The following is a 21,996-nucleotide window of genomic DNA, read 5'->3' as shown; positions in this document are numbered from 1 at the left end:
ACATTGAACCTGAGTAAGATGGTTTCGTATGGCTGAGACGAATTATCAATGTAACATTTCTTACGTAAGATTTTTGGAAACCCCCTCTACCCCCCTTGTAAGAGATCGTAAGCAAATGTGAAACCCCCCCACCCCCCTATGTGCTTACGTAATTAGTGAACGGCCCCAAACTGGCCCAAAAATAGAAATTTTTATTGTAACCATTAAATGGATAGTTAGTTACAAATCAAAGTTAGTTTGTACACACAATTTGGTTTAAAATCACAAATATTATGTAGAATTTCAGTTTATTTTTTTAGTTTACAAGTTTTGTTATTGAAAAATGATGATAAATGATCTTCATCTAAAACATCTGAACAAATTCTTTATGTTTCCGGTGTATTTTAATCTTTATTTACATTGAAGTTTTTTCAAAAACCAATTTTCAAACTAAAATCATTGAATTAAAAAATTTAGATCAAGTTTGCAAGAACCAGATTTGAACCGAAAAATTTCAATCTCTTACTTTTATTTTTGAAAATTAGATAAAGAGTTTAGAAGATAAAGTTTATTTTATTTTGTTAAAGAAATTGAAGGCTTTCCTAAAAGTACTTATTTGAGACTCAAACCAAATAACGCTTGTCTAACAGGCTCTTACAAATAAAAAGATTTTAACCATCGATGAATGTGAATTCCATATTTTGTTACTTGAGGTTTCATTATACAAGTTTAGCTTTTAATTTTAGGACGTATTATTTCAAGTTAGGATTTAATAGTTTAATGTGAAAGTAGTCAAAACTGAATAATCATATAGTAAAAAAAATATATGTTTTAAGTTTTTTTTTATTCATGCGGCGAAATCACAGTTATTTCTTGAAAAACTAATATTTTTAAGTGTTTTTATAAGTACATTTCTGTAGAAACTCGAACAGCTTTTCTGTGGTCGAGCGGTTAGCATCCTTTGATGGTAATCGCAACGGTATGGGTTTGATTCCCGAAACCGCATCGTTGTTTTATAGCGCTGATGTGGTCAAGTGGATAGGCTGGCGTGAGTCTGGTAACCCAGGCGTACTGGGTTCGTTTCCCGGTATCGGCAAGAAAAACTTTTAGGTTCGAATCCCATAATAGTTGCCGACGAGATGCTTGGGGAGTAAGTAGAGGCCAATCTCGAACCCACCCTTGTCCTTCCTCCAACTGGTATCAGGAGGGGTTGGTTTATTATCTTGAACTGCTTTCTATCCATATCCAGCCGGAATGGATATAATGAAGTGCATGATTGTCTAACCAACGTCTCATGATCGCTTACAATTCTACGCTGCCTACTCTAAACTTTAAAATTATCTTCTCCAAAAACTATCTCTAATTTTCATTTCCAGCGTCAGCTCCCCGAGCTATTAAAACGCCACAAAAAAAGGAAAAAAGTACATTTCTGTAGAAATTCCATAATTCCATAATACATGTGCAAACAACGGGGAAGTAAGCCTAAAGAATCTAGCTATTCTTTGTTATTCGGATTTCGAAAATAAATCAAAACATTCTCTTGATATTTAGCATCTTTTATTTTGACGAATTTTGTAATTACCCTTTCATTTACATTACATATAAATAAAAAAAGTATTTATTTCCGCATTACAGACCTGCAACTCCTATCCTTTGGAAAGGATTTATATTGATTCATTTTTTTTCGACAACAGTCCTTCTGGCGCATTCAGAAACTAAGCATATCTTTTGTCTCGTTCTCGCTGGCTGATAATGGACAAAAGAGAAGCAAAACGAAAATGATAGCGAAGAGTACATACAACATAACAACAAACTATTTAGTAGTTTTAGTACTTATGTAACAAATTATTATGCAAAAAAATGGTTCCATCTGAAACGAAAATTTTTAATTCACGTTCCAAGGATAGACTTGTTTAGTTTTTTTTCTTATAAATCAAATTCAGCTCCGTGTTCAGGATAAACTCTCCACTGGTTTGCTTTATGGTTTTCACTGTTGCACTGTTGAAGCTGTAATCGCTTGTTCATGTTGCATGTTTGTTCGTTCCACTTTTTACGAGAAAGTTTACGTCTAAAGCAAACATGTTATTCACAATAGAAAATTTTAAATAGTATTTTTGCTTTGATTTTGGTGACTACGTATCTCACCATTAAATTTTTTTGCCCAATATGCTATGGCTCTGATTTCTTTATAACCATCTTGTGGGCTTATCCTCGAAGGATACACAGCGCACCGACAATAGGTTGAGCAGTTCGTGCTCGTGCGGAACTTTGATTTCCAAAAATCTTGACAAACATACTCGAGAGATTTTTGCTGATAGTTACATCATGCGCGAGAGCTTTTTATGTGATACAGAACTAATAAGTAGATATTCCTAACGTGCTACAGGGCATTCAATCTTTCAACACCTGTCTGCTACAAAATCTTTAATAACTAAGCGATTCTTAACCGCTCCTCAGTATAATTCATCTACACCAAGATTAACTCTGCTTAGTTAATACAATGAAATACAGGTGATTAACAATGTTCATTGTATATTACAATCGTCTCGCTATACAAAATTCTATGTCGATTTTTCACTTCAGTGACCTAGTGGTAAAAGAAGATCAACTATGATACCAGCAAGATGTTCTACTACAGCCGTTGTCTGTGGAAAAGGAAGAGGATAATGGAGGGAGGAAAGTGGTGTAGGTTGTTGCACGCATATGCTGTGGAAGAGGCGTCGTGCTTCTGAGTCTGTTGTTACTGTGTGGTGTTGGGGGCGGTTGGGTGAGGTCAGGGTAATCATTCCCATTCGGTCGTGCCTGGTGGTTTCGAGGTGAGATCCAACAGAATTCGTGAAATGCCACTCATCTGGCTTAATTCGTCAACCATTTTGTGCAGGACCTGGAGAACGATGAAAAAATGTTATAACATGAAGCTCAGAACAAAAATTAGTATTTTTTGATATACCGGTAGAGGCAACCGGTCAGTGCCGGGAACAGCAGGAACACCGGTCATGAAATCATTGGTCACAAATGGTCTCAGTACAATCGATCGTTGGCAGGATGGAGTCTTGGGTGCGGGATCCCGATCAAAATGCACCGGTATCAGGATGACAGGCATTTGCGATATCTTACGCATGCATTCGTGTTCGAGAAGAATCTATAAATAACAACAAAAAAAATTAAACAATGTTTACTTATTGCTGCATAGATGACATTGCAATAGAGAATCTTTACCCTGTTAACGATATGATCTGCTTGTCGAATCTGTGCAACTACGTTTTGCGTCAGCAGAGTGTGAGTGATATCCTGAACGGGATATCGTACTGCTTCCCCGAAAATATAACACACCCGATTTACATTGTGGAGAATGCGGGGAATAAGTTTGGCCAGGAACATCATGTCCTGCCAGTTTGGTTGATCGTTGCTACTCAGACCTACTGCATAGTTATATGATCGTTTGTCACCTGCAATATTCAATTCAAAGTTATATTTTTAGGATTTTATTTGAACGTAACATCCATTCACCTTGCACTCCTACGCTTCGAACTGGCAAAAGAGTAGCGTTTAGTTTGATACAACTGGAAATGCGACACAGCTCGTCCTGTTCTTCTTTAGATGTCGTCCCTGACACTCGATTCAACAATGCATGGTTCTGTTCCAGTTTTCGTTTGTAATCTACTATCACCTTTGCAATAACCTAAAAGACGAACATATCATATTAAGTCAATATTTCAGAGCCTATATTATATCTGTTTTCACTCATACTTGAGTTTCCGAATAATCCTTCATGAAAGCCTCTTCTGCACATAGAACCCGAATTGCTAGACCTGGTCCTGGAAATGGATGCCGCTCTACGAGATGAGCAGGTAAACCGAGTTCATAGCCTAGTTGCCTTACTTCATCTTTATGGAAATCTTGCAACGGTTCAATAACTCTTCCAGCATCTCTTAATTGTCGAATCAGTTCTGTGTCATTGTGGTGGGTTTTGATAGTGTCGGCCTTGGAACTTACCAACGATGAAGCAGATTCGATAAGATCTGGCCTAAGAGTACCTTGAGCTAGGTAAACTTCATCCGGATTAAGGTTCAGTTCCTTGAGCACTTCAGTTGAAACTTTGACAAAAACGTCACCGATAATTTTACGTTTGTCTTCTGGGCTAATTGTTTGACAGAGCATTGGGGTGTCCTGGTTATATAACGATCCGGGTACTTTTATGGTAGTTACACCTCTGGAGAACTTGTAGTAGGCATCTTTTACCACCAATTCGCAACCGAGTTCCCGAAGAGATTTTTCTACTGCCGTGCTCTCATTCTTACGCATAAAACCTGTAGAAAGTATTAATGTAAATCGATATGCATAAGTGTGATACCCATAAACAACCCACTTACCATTATCTATATGGACAGCATATACTTGTTCAGGTTTTAAGGCAGTGCGTAGCAAAGCAGCACAAACTGTAGAGTCCACACCTCCACTCACCAGCATCTAAAATTATATGGATAAAAAAATCATAATAATGTGTTCACAATTGCATTGTTTGTTCCAACAAACTTACCAGCACTTTACTGGAGCCTGCCTTTTCTTTGATATAATTTATGCACTCTTCTTTCCGGCTAGTGATAGTAAAGCCAGCTGTCAGACCACAAATGTCGAACAGAAAATTTGATAGAATTTGTTTACCATTTACAGTTAGGTCCACCTTAATTGAAAAAAAAAAGGTTTGAGCCAAAATTCGAATTTGAATACGAATTTGAATGATAAATTCATCAACTTACCTCTGGATGGAACTGGACGCCATAGATTCGCATCTGTTCATTGTAAATACCAGCTACTATTTTGTTCGAGGAATAGGCACAAACTTTTAGTTTGGGGCCTACCCGATCGATACTATCACCATGCGTTAGCAACACTGTCTGCACTTGTGTAAGACGACTGTAATTGAAAAAATAGAAGACAAACAAATTAATAACTATAATTCATGGTGTGAAAATTTTCAATGTAACACTATGTGTAGCTCCCAAACAAAAACTTCAAGTGTTGGAAGATGTTCATGGTGTTTGATTTTTTTCTTTTGGAGGATTGTATCAGGAACAACAGTGCACTGAAAAACGTTATCCCTTTCTTTGTTCCTCCTTAATTGGGTCTGAGTCAGTATAGAGCATATTCACCTAAATAAAGGACACGTTGTTTCAACTTCAACGTTGTGTTCACCATCTTCACGAATATCTTTCTTATGCACAGATCCTCCAAATTCCTTGTTGATCATTTGCATACCATAACAAATTCCTATGAAAAAAAAAATCATATTAATCAAACGAGCTAATATAACGTGTTGGAAACCAACCTAAAATCGGTAAACCTATTTTGAAAATATCCGGATCATACTGGGGTGCATCGTCCGCATACACGGAATTGGGGCCACCGGAGATAATAATAGCTCGAAAGCCTTGTTCTTTAACTTTTTGAGCTGATGTATCCAGAGGCAAAATTTCCGATTTGATTTGCAACTCTCGTACTTTTCTATCAATCACCTGATTTAAATAAAATAAACAAATTAATCGGGTTTGGAATTGAATTTCAGCACCATTATTCTAAATTATTTTTATCTTACCTTGCCATACTGTGCTCCGGCGTCTAGGATAACCACGCGTTCGCTGTGGATTCCACCGTTCTCGGTCGTGACCACGGGCTTGTTGAGCGTGCTCATTTCTTGATCGTTACAGCACTGGAAAATAAAAAAAACAGCAGTTCACATATAAGCTTCAGCGGTTCAGTTGAAAGGATCAATCGGTTGTGTCAGCAGAAGATTTGCAATTAAAACCTAAAACTGCATTGAGTATATTCATTTTCACTGAAAAATGTTCATTCTTATCAACCAGTATCAACATGCCACTTGCTCATATTGCTACCCGCGTTTACTTTCAACCTACGAATCGAAAATACGAACAGAACTAGCAACAGATAACGACAAACATTAAAAAACACGATGCCAGGGACACCGGAAATATTTCAATAAATGATTTTCTAATTTGAGTTTCTGTGTAAATCGGAACTTTTGCTTATCCAAATAATATCTTCTCTTCTAATATATAAAGATGAGTTGGACTATATATGTTTGTTTGTATGCACCTTATACAAATCCACACAGCTTAACCGATCAGCCTGAAATTTGGTACAGTTATGTGTTTGGACCATGGTAAGGTTTTAGTAATAGTTTTGAGTCCCTCCCTCCAAGGATAAGGGACCCTCCCATAGAACTTTCGTTTTTTTCCCACAAACCAAAAGTCATGGCACCCATTTTTCAGAACCAATTTTTTCCCTTTGGCGGGGTTGTTTTCACCATCACCATGGGCCGGGCATTAGAAACGACCATCAAGAGTTCACGTGGACTGGAAAGCAAATCAAAGCTTGCTGAGCATCAAAGATTTGAAAGGTAGAATTTTGGCGGGTGTTTTTTCCTTCTACTGTTCAAAACACGTGGTACCGGTGCAAGATATTTGGATGCAATAATGACCCTACATTTTGTATTGAAAAATACAACTATCCTGTAATTTGTCAATATGAACAGTGCCCCTAGATCATAAAAATATTTAAACCAAGAATAAGGGGATTGAACTACATATTAACTTCTAGTGTTTGATGGTATTTAATGGTGAATTGAACATTGGACGTACACGACTTTTTCCTTTTAAAAACTTTACCAAATGGTTTAGTTTTGACTTTACATCTTGAAAAGTTACTGCTGCTAATCGTGAAAGAAGCATAGAACAATATAAGCATTAGCATAATCAAGCATACTAGACTAATACAATTTCCATTTACACGAAAAAAAACACGCAAGAACATCCAAAGTTGGCTTCTTAAGCCCGATCCTTCTTGGTCTCTCCGGCCGACCGCCGTTTTATCGGTCGATGCTCGTAGAAAAATCGAAGAATCCACTTGATAAATTGATAGGCAATTGGAAAAATTGTTGTTTTTCAAAACTTTTGTCCACTAATATATAAAATTCGCATAATTTTTGCACACAACTGAAACCGATTGGCTCACAGTTCACCTCACGATTACGTATATGCTTTTCGTCGAACCGACTGCTCCGGTTGTCACGAGGCCACCTTTCCTCGATACAGCTCAATCCGATAGTCGTAGAATAATTGAAACTATTGGCACATACGAACTTTGCAATCTGCAGATGCAGTCAATTGAAGTGCAAAATTTGCGAAAAAAATAAACTTCTCGGATTCATCACCACGAGCAACAATATCATCATCAGCACCGTCAAACTGTCATCCTTCTCACATATCACCGTCTGGTAGTAAAAAGCATGGCCAGGTCATTTCCGAAATAGCACGATATTACAGGGTGCTCCAGATAATTACAATCAATGCGAAGAAAAACGAATATATAGCACTTATCTACCAGCTACTATACCGGTGACTATTGATTCGACTGACTATTAAGTTTTAAACTTATTGTAGAATTGAGTATGTATTTAGAATTGAATTATAGACTGTTCCAGAAATTATAAGCCCACCTATGTTAACGGTCACTTTTAATCGAATATTTTTTTATAGAATTCTACTGGCCGCGTTCTTTTGTTTACACATTTCTGTACATGATAACATCAAAATAACATTTATACCGTATTTGTTTTCTCCCCTCGTTCAGTGTTCCACCGTACCCGATAAAAACAAACACAAATCGTCGCCAGTGTATTGCTACCTCACTCACCCACACGCTCTCTCGCAACACCGACAAAATTTTCGGAGCACTACTCCCCGATGGCAGTGCAATACCATGCAGGTCAAAACCAGTGCAACACCGTCCGAATAATCACACAGTTTGACAGCACCTAGTGGTGCACCAGTGCAACACTCGGCATAAACAAATACAGTATAAGTTTGAGATTACATTTTCGAATATAAAAGAAGAAGAAAAAGAGATTACATTTCAAAATGCGTGGTCTTACTCCGGATGAGAGAAAAAGTATCGTACACAAGTGGTGTACTGTGAGTGGAATCTCATTGAGAAAATTGGCCAAAGAAGAGGATGTGAGCTTCGGAGCGGTACGGACAGCTATAAAAAATATGATGAACATTATACCTCTGATCATAATTATACATTTGAAGATGAATCTAGAAGTGGTCGAAAATCTGGTCCTGTAAGTCCTGCTACCGACAAAGCGTTTCGTTTATTGCCGATGATCGAGCAGCATGATGGAACCGTCATATTTTGGTCCGATTTGGCATCATGTCATTACGCCAAAGACACACTATAGGGTGATACAAAAGTCAAAATGTCTGTTTTGTGTCAAAAGAACATGAATCCCTCAAATTGCCCCAAGGCATGGCCAATTGAAACTTTTTGGGCTTTGACCAAAGCAAAGCTACGAAAAAACATAAAGCCAGCTGATGACATCAGAAAGTTTAAAAATGATTGACCAAAAGTGGTGAAAATGGTGGGTAATGCAACTGTGCAGAAGCTTATGAAGCATGTTCGAGGAAAAGTGCGAAGTCTGGCTTATGATTAAAGGTTTTCATCAAATAACGATACAGTGTGCCAAATAAAACAAATAACTTAATAAACAATTTTTTTTTAATATTTTGAAATAATTTCAGGAACAGTCTAAAGTATTACTACAAAAAATAACGGCTCATACCTTGAGGCTTAAAGAGCCAAATTCGTTTTGTATGTTTACAATTGTTTACTTAGGTCTAGATCATCATTTTTTCAATTTTTGAAGAGAACAGGAAATAGATAAGGAAATATGAAAATAAAAAGAATCATAGATGAAGATGAATAGCTTTAGGAAAAGGTAAATTTCGAACATGTAGATAATCAATGTCTATCGCAGCTAGTACATCTCTTATTGGGGTGCAGGGAGGTTTTCCTCGGGCCCGAAGCAAGTCTATTAAATTCGCTATAGCGGCCAGGTGGACCTCACATGACCATATATGCTCGAACAAAAAACACTGGTTCACACAGATGTTTTTTTTTAAATGGAACAGTCAGATAGAATTGACACTCTACCGGGCTAATTTATTCTAATTTGAGTAAAAATAAACTTCAATTTTCCAAAGAAGTGTTTTTTCATAATTTTTGTAATTATGAAACCTTTACTCAAAGGAATGTAAAGTCTTCTAAAATTTATCGTTCACCCGGAATGTTGCTCCCGGAACATCGTACTACCCTAGATGGCAGCAGCGCAGATTCGAAATAGCTATAATGCGTCAGCATCGTCAGCATGAAGCTTACAGAATTGCAATAAGTACATGCTGGTGCATTCTACCATCTGCTGATTTTCTGATACCGATATTGTTGTTTTTGTTGGGATTCTATACACTCAGAATCAAAACAACCCAAAATTGACTTTGCCAAGGCAGCAAAATCAAGTTCATTATACTTTCTTAATTTTGGGGTGTTGTCAATGCACCAAAACCAAAGTTCGTAGCTGGAACTGACCACCCCAAAAAAATTTCCCTTTGTTTTTCAGAAAGGTTGTTTCTGTTTTCCAACGAGACAGTCGAATGTACCGAAAAAAAAATTTTGGTGAGAAGATTTAAATGCAATATTGCATATGTTCTCGCGCGTTATTTATTCTAATTTGAAGTTTTTCAGGCGGTTTTGTATCAAAAGTAACTTCGCCGAGCTTGGTATCCAGGAAAAAGTGAACCAACTGAAGGAACTTATCCAGCAAATTGATGGTAAAGCCAAAAAAATCGGTAAAATTAGATCACACTTGTCAATCTGCATCTTCTTCTACCAGGAACGCTGGACCGGCACCTGCAAACCCACGGTGTGGGCTATATGCAGTTTTCGTTACGATGGATGAACAATTTACTAACCCGAGAACTGCCACTATACTTTACGATTCGGATGTGGGACACATACCTAACCGAGTCGGATGGGTCGTCAGGAACCTTTACTTTGAATGTCCTGTGCTCCGGCGATGCAAAGTAAGGAGGAAGAAACCATTAAAAACACGGAAGAAGCGGATGGCGATCTGGGGCAAAAGTCGGATTTGCCATTCACGGTCCCAAAATTGCGTTGACTGTTGCTGTTCTTCAACGGTGCCAATCTCCGGAAGATTTCCGTAGAACATGGAAGTAGCATTTTGTTATTTCTGACCGTTATTTATAAGTGCCGTTATTAATGTGCACCAGGAACGAATCAGATTCGGCTTATTCGGCTTACTTTATGCTTTCGATATTACTGCCGAAGTTTTTTTTGTAATAAAATGAATTTTATTTAATAAAGAAACAAATTCTCATTTCTGTAGTATTTTTAATCCCTTTTGAAAATGGTCACCAAATAAAAATATCCCAAAAAAATCCCTGCCGAATGACATGCCCCAAAATTAAGTTGCGAGAATGACGTTTATTCTCAAGTTTGGGAAAACCCCCTCAAACTCATTTTCGTCGGGAGCCAGTTTCATCCGATTTTGCGGCATTTCAACTTGGTTTTGGGTTACAAAGGCTTAGAGTGTACCCCATGGGGTGCAGTGGCGTGACAGATGTAGAGATTTAATACGAATGGTTCCATTAGAATAAACTCAGATCTACGGTGATGGTGTGGAAAATAGAAATTCGCGGCAGCAGAGATATTAATTATTCATTTGGAACGCGAGGAAAGCACATTGGTAGCACACTGAAGTGTGCGAATGTGAATGAAATTATGAAATTTTCTGAAACTTATTCAAACTTTATTGTTTTGTGAGCCTGATTTTAAATCAAATTACAACATAAATCAAAAGTCACCGCTAAGAATGAGAGATGCAGCTGAAGTTTAGAATTGCAATACAAAGATGACATGAACTAATTTTCAGGAACTATCTTAAATTTGTTTTTATAAGCTTCATAAGTTCTTTAATTAATTAATTGATATAAATTCCCCACCCTCTCCCCTTTCCGATGCTGGAAGGGCTCACGGACTATACCTTTGAAATATTACGAATATCTGAAAAATGTTACATGCCACATTTGGCTCCATTTGTTTGATAAGAGTTTTCGAGTTATGCCAAATAAAATATGAATAAAACCTGCCCATTTTCACCCAATTCCGCCCTGAAAAGAGAGGGTCTCAAATTATTCATAGGCAAAAAACCTATATTCTAAAATATGGTCCTTGATGTACCCGATTTATACCAAAAAAAAAACTGGTAAGGGAGCCCTCCTGTCCTTCTTTCCTCCACTGGTGAAATAAATTCGGGTTTTTTTTTTCTTGTAGGGGAGAGCGACCAGTGTTGATCTGTTGTGGTAATTACTGTTCTGTGTTAGTAATAAAAAATGTACGGTTTTTTAGCGCGGATTTTCGAAAAAAAAACGCGGTTTCAGTCTTTATCAATTGAAACAAATTCTAACTGGCAATAAACGACCGGTGGCATGGAAGCCCCACAATATGTGTATAGGGCGAAGGGGCTGAACGGATAGAAGTTGGAATTTGTTATCCGACGCCATCTTGAAATCCAATATGGCCCCTTCCACTCAACTTTAAAATGCTGGAAGTGACTAAAAGCAGATGAAACTCCCACAATATGGGTATTGGATGAAAGTACTCAATAAGTAGAAGTCGAATTTGGCTGTCCGACGCCATTTTGAAATAAAAGATGGCGGTTCCCGCTTAATTCAAAATGCAATAAAGAACTGAAAATCGTATGGTCCATCCACAATATAAGAAATGAGTGAAAGGGATAAAAAATTAGATGAAAAATTACTGACAAAAATTTAACAAAATTTAAAAAAGCATGAAATGAATAAACAAAAATATGACAAGTGTTATAAAACTAAAGTAATATTAACAAAAATATAACAAAACTGTGGGAAAATATGAATAACTATTACTAAAATTAAAAAATATGACAAAAAAAAATAAAGACAAATGACAAAACTTTGAATAAAACACGACAAATGTGGTAAAATAATTATGCCAAAAATATGACAAATTTTAAAAAATTAGACAAAAATATGAGGAAAAATTCATAGAAATAGCAGCAAAACTATGACAAATGAGGAAAATAATGTATGGCAAAATTATAATCAAAATTTGACAATATGACCTGACAGAACTAATATAAGGACCAATATTTGTCAACAAATTTACAAAAATGACAAAATAATAACAACAAATTTACAATAAAATCACAAAAATCTGACAAAAAATAAACACAAAATTAAAAAAAAATGACATAATGTTGAATATGTTAAAAATGTAACTCAGTTGGCAAGTTAGTTCCCTCCTAAGCCAATGTCAGTGAGTTCAAATACAAGAGTAATCATCGAATGCAGTTGTACTGGGTAAGACTTTCAGCACTGACCACACTGACTTGACTCTTAGAACAAAAATTCAACCATTTTCTGTCTAATTTTTTGTTGTCAGATTTTGCAGGTTCGCAATACCGACGGCAGGTGGCGAACCTGAAAAATTTGACAAAAAATGCCCTGTAGGAAAAATGGTCCTGTTTAGCCCGATTTTATCGTAGAAATTGCGTGTTTTATTTTTAAAGTTGGGTGGCATTTACTAACTGGGGTAGCATTTCTTCAAATCAATCCATGCGCACTCTGGAATCGACATTGCGTACTGTTGGAAAAATGATTTTTTTTTTGTTTTTTTTCTGGAAAACTTATCCAGAAAACGAAATCGAGTGTCCAGTCAGTATGGTCAGTGCTTTCAGTATGAAGAGAAGATGTTAAAACGACTAAAATCGAACGAAAAAAAACAAAACTCACAATCAAATGAACAAAAAATCTGACAGAACTATGACAAAAATACGATAAATGAAAACATGACAAAATTATTACAAAAATTGAAATAAAATGACAAAAATCTTACAGTACTATAACAACCTTTGTCAACTGTTTGTCATAATTTTGTTTTCTTATCGTTGTTTTGTTAAATTTTTATCATATTTTTTCATAGCTTTGTTACATATATATTTATTACATTTGTAAGATTTTTTTCATAGTATCGCCAGATTTATGTAATTTTATTGCAAAATTTTGTCATATTTGTAAATTTTGATTAGTTATTATATTTTTCATATTATTATTTCAATTTTCATATTTTTCATAATGTTGTCAAGTATTTGTTAAAGTTTTTATTTCGAGTTTTGGAATTATTGTTAATTTTTTGTTATTATTTAGTCAACTTTATTAATTTTTGTCAGATTTTTTTAAAATTTGGTCAAGGCTTTGCCATTTTAATGTCAAATTTAACATAGATTTGGTATATTTTTATCATATTGTAATATTTGTGTCACCTTTGTCATATTTCTATCAAAGTTTTGTCAGCGTTTCGTAATATTTGTTGTTATTATATTGTAATTTTTTTTTCATTATTTTGTTATATTTTTGTCATAGTTTTGGTAGATTTTTTTCTTGCGATTTTAAGTCATTTAAAATATTTAAAAGTTGAGCGAAAGCTGCCGTATTGGATTTTGAAATGGCGTTTCATAGCGTCAGACTGCAAATTTCGACTTTTTCTAATTGATTCTTCTCACCTAATATCCACATTATGCTTGTTTTATGCGATTTTCAGTCATTTAAAGCATGTTGGTGTTAGGCTGAAGCCGTCATACAGGATTTGGGTGTCAAAAATCTATTCTCCGACGTACTCATTAAGTCCAGGCAATTCATGACCTTAAGATTCCTTTTCATAATCCCCGCGGTCCTAGAACGCGCAAGGTTTTTCCGCGGTTTTCCGAAGTTAACGTGGTTTTTCGGAATTAACGCGGATTATTTTTTTTTTGGCACGGTACGTATCCCTCGCTCACAGTTTTGATTCTGCAAATTAATTTGCAAATATTTTTGTGATTGTGATTAATTTTTGCAAAACAGAAGGTTTTTTTTCAGTGTTGAACCGCTTCGCAATTCGCGTACACTGTGGCCGGCCTTCAAAAATGAACTTGCGAAATTCATCCGGTGAATGAATATTTCGCTTCGCAGTTCGCTTCGCGCTCACTGTGTTCGTACCCTTACTGTATGCTATCAGACTCATCTGCACTATTGATTGAAGTAACAGCATCAAATAATCAAAGAATCACATAAAAATAATTTCTTATGTCAAATTTTGGCTATTTGTTAAATAAATTCTCAGGATACCCAAAAAAAAAAAAATAAATTATTGAAGCCCTACTCCTTCATTCCTATATCATCAATCCTATGCTCCTACTGCAAGAAAGGAATGGTTCCAAATAATCATAGAAATATTTCCATACCATGCCAGATTTGGTTCTATTTGCTTGTTTAGTTGGCTAGGCGAGTTATGCAAAAACATGTAAGAGAGTCCCATTTCCCCTTTTTATCTCTCCATTGGAGGGGTGAGTACTTAATAATGATAGAAATATTTTTTTGTACTCAAATACCAAGATGCCAAATTTGGTTATATTTGCTTAATTAATTCATTACAATAACTCAATCGAACGTATCGAAAAGATTCAACAGAACGCTGAACGAACCTGTCACTGTTCCTTCATATTGTTGTGTCCAACTGGGTACACTGCCGTGAAATGAGAGAGTATATAGCGAGGAATGAAAATAGATAAACAGGTGCAAGCTGGCTGGCATTGCCTTGTGATACCTAAAACGACACGGTTGTGTTTTATTTAATCCGGATAGCTGGCGACGAGAAAAAAAAGTTTAATTGCGGTTCGTGCGGTTCGTGTTTTCCGGTGTCGTGAATGTGTGAAAGTTCTTGCTTATTGGCAAAACGGCGCGGTAAAGCTTTGAGTCCAAATTGACAAAAGTTTTTGGTAAATCAGCTGTGAAAAGTGATACGCAGAGCCAGAAGTCAAAATTGACCAGAGCCAAAGATATCGCTCGCGAAAATTTCGAACGGCAAGTAAGAAATTACTATTTGGAAGAAAGAATTGAAAGCATTATCGATTCTCCATTATTTTAGACAAGTAGAATAAGATCAAGTTTCGCGTAGTGTCTTATTGTGAAATCGCACGAAGACTTAATTGTTCAATTTTTCTTTTCCCATTACAGTAGGTATTGTCGTCGCAGAACAACGAAAGCGAGTACCTACTGAGAGTGAGTGCCTCTGTTGATGCAGCACTTTGGGCAGTGGAAAGGAGAGACCTTGACTACTTGAGGGTAGAAACTGGAATACTTTATTTTCTATCCTAACATCCTATTTTTAGGAAAACCATCCCTATGGTTACATATTAGATTGTTTATTTATTATGTGTATGTTGTTATTTGTCCCATCGATTGCTTCGATAGGACAAATCTCAACACTCCTCCTCAACATACACATTCGCAGTCTTTTAACTGCCTCCGGCGGCCCCTCCTGAAGATGGGGATGCTACTCTTCAATGCACGCACCGGAATATGCTCTCGCTTCTGTTGCAACGCGATGACCTTCCATGGCTCCAGTTCGACGACCTCCACCGGGATCTGGCACGACGACCTCCCAATGGCTCTGGCACGACGACCTCCCAATGGCTCTGGCCCGACGACCTTCCATGGCTCTTGTCTCAGCGCTCTTCCTCGCTCTTCCTCAGCGCTCGAAGCTTTCTCCTTCGCCTCGACACCTTTCCTGAGCCCTGCGCCTCCAGTGGTTCCAGCCCGACGACCTCCACTTGGCTTTCCGGTCCGATTACCTTCCATGGCACCGGCTTGGCGACCTTCCGTGGTACCCCGCTCGCAAATCCACCAGTGACTCCTGGTTCAACGACCACCACCTGGATCCTGACTTGACCACGTTCCATGATAACGGTTCGCCAACCTTCCATGGCCTCCGGTTCGACGACCGCATTCGTGGTCCCAGCCCTACGACCTTCCATGGCACCGGTCCGACTACCTCCCAGTGGCTCCGGTCCGACGACCTTGGTTCCAGCTCGACGCTCTTCTATTGGCGCGACGCCTCACCAATGGCACGACGACCTTCCTCTGGCTCGCCGACCTTCCTATGGATTCCGGTCAGCTCGCAATGGATTAGGCCCAACGACCTTCCTTGGCACCTGTCCAACGACCACCGTTTCCCTGGCTTGTCGACCTCCACCTGGCTTCCCGGTCCGACGACCTTCCAGATGGCTTCTGGTCCTACAACCTTCTACGGTTCCCAGCTCGTTGACTTTCCTTGGCTTCGGCTCGTTGTCCTTCCATCGGCTTCCTGGCTGGATGACTGTCCTCTGTTGATTCCGCTTCTTCTCTTCCTTTCCACTAGTGCTGGGCCCATAACCTGTTAGACAGGGAGCACTTTCGGAGTGGAAAGGAGAGAAACGAAACACAAACGCACTGTTTGAATGTCAAAACTGGAATGACTTTATTATGCGTAACATGTAAAACTCTTAGCGTCTAATTGCAACTGCGTGTGTTGTTTACATTCGCCGTGATAGGACGAATGCCAACACTCCTCCTCAACACACGCTGTTCAAAACTCAGCAACGTACCGAACCATCCTTAACAGTCGCTTTCACTTCAACGACCCTTCTTCCGGTTTCGTTCGACTATCATCCTTCGGTTCGCTTGATGACAACCTTCCGTCTGGCCCGACACCCTTCTTGCCACCGATGCCGTTTCTCACGGCTCGCACGGCCCAAACGAAACTCTCCGCCTCGACGCTCCTCCTGAGACCTGATGCCTCCCAGTGGCTCCAGCCCAACGACCTCCACTTGGCGTTCCGGTCCGACGCCCTTCCATGGCACCGGCTTGACGACCTCCCGTGTTTCTCGGCTCGTAAGTTCTCCAGAGGTTCCAGATCCGATGATCACCACCTGGCTTTCAACTTGACGACCTTCCACGGTTCCGGCCCGCCAACCTTCCATGGCTTCCGGCACGACGACCCACAAGTGATTCCGGTCCGCTTCCAATGGCACCTGCCAAACGATCTTCCAAAGCACCTGTCCGACGACCTCCCTCCCGTGTCTCTTGGCTTGTCGACCGGTCCGATGACCTACCAGGCTCCTGGTCCGACAACCTCACACGGTTCTGGCTCGACGACGTTCCTCTGGATTCCCGGCGCTGGCTTGCTCTTCCATTGGTTTCCTCCTGGCTGGATACCACCACCGATTCCACTCTTCTTCTCCTTTCCACTAGTGCTGGGCCCATAACCTGTTGAGGCAGCACTTGGGCAGTGGAAAGGAGAGACTTTACTACTTAAAGGGTAGAAACTGGAATACTTTATTTTCTATCCTAACATCCTATTTTTAGGAAAACCATCCCTATGGTTACATATTAGATTGTTTATTTATTATGTGTATGTTGTTATTTGTTCCATCGATTGCTTCGATTGGACAAATCTCAACAGCCTCAAATTCTGAAGGGTTCATCTGGGATCTTAACATAAAAGTTTCTTCTATTCCGCAACTGCCTCTCGTGCTGAGTGGCTGTCGATGCATTAGGAGTGAACTCGCTGTTGGTGCTGAGAAAATTGTGGCAAGTTTTTTTTATATTGCATGCGCGCTGGATCTGGAAGGTAAGCTGTTTTAATTTTACTTTTCTCTTGTTTGGAAATTAAAAATTAGTGCCGGAAACAACCATCAGCGCATAATGGCAGAATCAGCGGCTAATTCAAACTTAGCTACTTCAATCGAACCCTACAGAAGAGGGACGTCCTTTTCCGACTGGGTTGAACGTCTCGGGTATTGCTATCTAGTGAACAAAATATCGGAAGACGATAAGAAAGCACATTTCATCATCTTGGCTGGGCCTTTTATATTTACGGAGTTGAAGCTGTTATTCCCTGGTCCTGGCAAGCTGACAGAGGCATCTTTTAGCCAGATAGTGGCTGCATTGATAAGGTAGACGATGAGGTTTCTCAGCGTTGAGCCTTCAGTGGACGTTTCTAGGAGCCAGGGGAATCAGCCGAAGACTATTTATTATCATTAAAATTGATGGCAGAATTCTGCAACTTTGAGGGAAAAGACGAGACGATTCGTGGCCGTCTTTGATTTGGTGTCACCGATATACCGTTAAAACAACTGTTGATTAAAGAACCCACTTTGACGCTTTAGTGTGGTTGAAAAGATAAATGCGGGCTATGAGTTAGCCAGGAAACACACAAAGGTAATGAAGCATAGTCAGGCTCAAACTGCAGCTGTTGGCGTTGTTGGATCAATGCGTGGTCCTGTTAAAAGTCGACTGGGTTCAAGGCCAACGGGACGTGAACCTTATCGTTCGAAAAATGTACGCAGTTTTGGTTACAATTACAAACGGGGCAGTTATGATGATTCGAAGGAAAAAAAACACTATCCAGGACAGCGTAGACCTGACTACGACCGCATCACCTGCAATTATTGCAATCGCAAGGGCCATTTGGTTGATAAATGTTTTGAACTCAAACACCGGAAAAGAGATGCGGTGAAGTTGGCTGATGCTGTGGAAGAACCGAGAAGTTCGGGGCTGACCATAGATGAACACCTGAGCGAAATGCTGAATCACTTGAGAGCTGCTAGATCGGATTCTGATACAGGTGACATTCAGTGTATGAATGTGACGTCTAAAGATAAAGTGAATGGTCCTTGTTTGGTAAATGTTAAGATTGAGGGTAAAACTATTCAGGTGGAAATATATTGTGGATCATCGGTGTCTGTTATAAGCAAAAATCAATATTACAAATATTTTTCCTTTCCTTTTCTTGGGCACAGACATACACAGACTATTTTTTCTAAATTGCCAAGATTTTTTATCCTCACTGGCATCCCTGGGGCAAAACTTCAAAACCAAAAGAAAAACGGTCGATCAATTGAGGAATTAAGTTGTTAACCAACAAAAAATAAGTGAATATAATGCACATTTTTTTATTTTGTTGTTGGTCGATTTTTTAAACAGGATTTGTTTTGATGTTCCGAAATTTCAAACGCGTTTTTCTCGTTTCGAGCTAACTGCTAATTTCGCCCCTATGAAATGTTACGCTAGATTTCTCATCCCAAATACCCTCTCATGCCAGATTTGATTCCATTTGATAAGATAGTTTTTGAGTTATGACAAACAAAAATATAAGAGGCCCCCTCCCCCCGTTATATCTCTCTACTAGAAAGAGGGAGGGGTCTCAAATAATTATAGAAATATTTTTCGTATCCAAATACTCTCCCATGTCAAGTTTGGTACCATTTGCTTGATTGGTTCTCGAATTATGTGTAATTTTGACCCACTCTCAAATAAAAAGCCTGTACCCGATAAAAGATAAAGGGACTTTACATAAAAAAGGAGTTTACCCAGTCTTATTCGATAACGGATCAAACGTACAATATAAGGGGTTGCACCAAATGAGTGTGTATACACAGTAAACGAAAATTACCGAGTTCGGTAATTTTTTTACCGAAGTCCTAACATGTGTAAATCGTTAAACTGTTCGGTAATTTGTTCGGTAAAAAATACATGAACATCGGTAAATGAAGAATCGATTTACCGATATTCGTTTATTTTTTACCGAAAAAATTACCGAACCGAAAGGATTTCGGTAAAAAAATAGCCGAACTCAGTAATTTTCGTCTACTGTGTATGTTCGCTACACTCACCCACACACTTTTAAATGTATAATACAAACTTTTGGCGCTACTCCTTATAAAGTCTGTTCAATGAATAGTCCGTTCAATGAAACCTAGTCGAAACGGGTCGAAACAAGTAGAAATAAGCTTCGTTCAATCGTTAGTAAAAATCGGTTTCAACTGGTTTCTGTCAACTGATAGATGTTCAACGAGCCAATGTTTTGGTCGAAACAAGTCAGGTCGTTGTTCAATGGAGCGAGTTGAAACTAGTCGAAACCAATCCAGCTCGGCAGCAGGATTAGTTTCGACTTGGTAGAAATCGGTCGAAGTCAATTGGAAAGAGACAGGTGATCAACTGTCAATCCATTTCTACTTGTTTCGACCCGTTTCGACTAGAGTTGATTGAACAGACATATAGATTGACATTTGATCATCTGTCTCTTTCTAATTGAGTTCGACCGATGTCTACCAGGTCGAAACTAATCCTGCTGCCGAGCTGGCTTGGTTTCAACTAGTTTCCAGACTTGTAAACCACCGACATTTTCTCTGACAGTCGCACAGCCTGCTTTTATCAGTTTCATTGTTCGTGCCATCAAACGAATGCGACCAAACACTTGCCGAACAGTCGACAACCATCAAACGAAACGACATTCATTCTTCTTTGTGTGATTGTCGAACGAAATTTCGTGTCTTGGTACACGAGAGCGATAATTTTAGTCTGCTCAATGGACTTTGGTTGAAACGGGTCGAAACAAGTAGAAATGGATTGACAGTTGATCATCTGTCTCTTTCCGATTGACTTCGACCGATTTCTACCAGGTCGAAACGAATCCTGCTGCCGAGCTGGATTGGTTTCGACTAGTTTCCACTTGCTCCATTGAACAACGACCCAACTTGTTTCGACCAAAACATTGGCTCGTTGAACATCTATCACTTGACCGATACCAGTTGAAACCGATTTTTACCAACGGTTGAACGAAGCTTTTGATGGTCAAACGACCATAATCGCCTATCTCTTTCACGCAGCAGAACTTACAGACTCAATAAGCAAATGCAATCTTTTCTATTCACTCCCTCCTGTTGAAAAAAAATTCGCCACTCTGCAGCGCCGGGTGATGTTTGGATGTGTTGGTCGAACAATGTGGAATGATTATTTACGCAAGAGGGATGAAAGTCAAACGACTAACCACAACAAAGATCAAAATTTCATTTGACATTTTTTTGCTCTCCGATCAAACGATTGCGCTCTCCATGATTGTCACGAACGATGTGTTGTGGATGTCTCCGAAAAAAATCAAACGATGGTGACCACTTACAAGCCTGGTTTCAACTTGCTCCATTGAACAACGACCAGACCTGTTTCGACCAAAACATTGGCTCGTTGAACATCTACCAGTTGACAGAAACCAGTTGAAACCGATTTTAACCAACCGTTGAACGAAGCTGAAGTCTAGTCGAAACGGGTCGAAACAAGTAGAAATGGATTGTTGATCACCTGTCTCTTTGCAATTGACTTCGACTGATTTCTTCTAGAAGGTCAGACGAATCCTGCTGCCGACTAATTTCAACTTGCTTCATTTAACAACGACCTGCCTAGTTTCGACCAAAACATTGGCTCGTTGAACATCTACCAGTTGACAGAAACCAGTTAAAACCGATTTTTACCTTACCATTGAACGAAGCTATAGTGTAATTTTGATCCGTTATAGGAAAAGACTGGATTATAACTCTTTTTTCATGTTAAGTCCTTGTACCCGTTATAGGGCACATAGGATTTTTTTTTGACGTCGGTTCAAAATTACACATTATTTCAAATGCTATGGGCCTCTTCTGTAAAAAAGATGTTAGCCACTCAATTAAATGTTCCTAATTTCAATTTTTATAAGGGTTCTGATAAAATCAATGCATCGATTGAACAAGTCATTATTGCATCGTTGCTTTGCCCCCGAATAACAGCGCTCGCATTCAACTGAAAAAGAGCAGTACAGCCCTGCTTTTTTTCTACCATGATAATGAGAAGCAAATATGGATCCGAATTGTATGTTTCATTATTACACAAAATTAGCAGAACATAAATAGGCAAATGTACTTTTCTTCTAGTTTATTAAAAAGTAAAAATAATGGATATTTGAAAAACACCTACCGAGTTAAACCAGTTATTGAACTTCCGAAACGCGAAACGAAATAACCTCGTCGAAATACCTTTTCTTTGTGACCGTGTTCACCACCCTTCCGAAACGACAGATTTCGGGAACAAACTTTTAGTTTTCACAGAGAAATGTCCACCAAACTTACTATTATATTCCACAAACTGTAAATAATCAGGAAATTTCACTAAATGCTCAAAACCTTTAATTTTTAATCTACCGCTCAGTCGAACCCGACTCACGAGAAACCGCACACCAAAAATTTGTCAGCGAAGGATCACAAAAACACGAGCGAAGAAAAACGCCATTCGCGTCGCACCGCACACGTATAGTACATGGTGGAGTGAGCGAGATGGTACAATAATTAAAAGAAGAAAAAAAGAAGCGCATCATCTTGGAAATTGATCTAGATCAGTTACTCATGCACGGAAAAAATCTTTCGGATAATTTTCGTAA

At 38.7% G+C, this 21,996-nt stretch overlaps 1 protein-coding gene across 5 annotated transcripts; it reads right to left on the bottom strand.

Moving 5' to 3' along the window:
- Window positions 1-1,888: 1,888 nt before the first annotated feature.
- Window positions 1,889-21,857, bottom strand: LOC129746840 (GMP synthase [glutamine-hydrolyzing]). 5 transcript variants are annotated; one of them, XM_055740732.1, is made up of 13 exons: window positions 21,761-21,857; window positions 21,537-21,704; window positions 5,576-5,689; window positions 5,309-5,495; window positions 5,133-5,250; window positions 4,740-4,896; window positions 4,520-4,663; window positions 4,353-4,449; window positions 3,730-4,289; window positions 3,490-3,661; window positions 3,199-3,428; window positions 2,930-3,121; window positions 1,889-2,863 (listed from the first exon to the last, which is right to left on the bottom strand). In XM_055740732.1, the coding sequence occupies exons 3-13, from the start codon at window positions 5,669-5,671 to the stop codon at window positions 2,762-2,764; spliced, it is 2,055 nt and encodes a 684-aa protein (XP_055596707.1). In that variant the 5' UTR covers window positions 5,672-5,689; window positions 21,537-21,704; window positions 21,761-21,857; the 3' UTR covers window positions 1,889-2,761. The 5 variants fall into 5 exon arrangements, with proteins under 5 accessions (XP_055596707.1, XP_055596706.1, XP_055596708.1 ...); XM_055740731.1 differs by having other exon boundaries at window positions 21,537-21,829; XM_055740733.1 differs by lacking the exons at window positions 21,537-21,704; window positions 21,761-21,857 and adding an exon at window positions 7,012-7,212.
- Between the last annotated feature and the right edge of the window lie 139 nt (window positions 21,858-21,996).

Source organism: Uranotaenia lowii, chromosome 2 (genome assembly GCF_029784155.1).
Source record: "Uranotaenia lowii strain MFRU-FL chromosome 2, ASM2978415v1, whole genome shotgun sequence".
Taxonomy (NCBI): Eukaryota; Metazoa; Arthropoda; class Insecta; order Diptera; family Culicidae; genus Uranotaenia; species Uranotaenia lowii.
The sequence above is the reverse complement of the archived record's forward strand: the minus strand, read 5'-3'. Positions and strand labels throughout refer to the sequence as shown.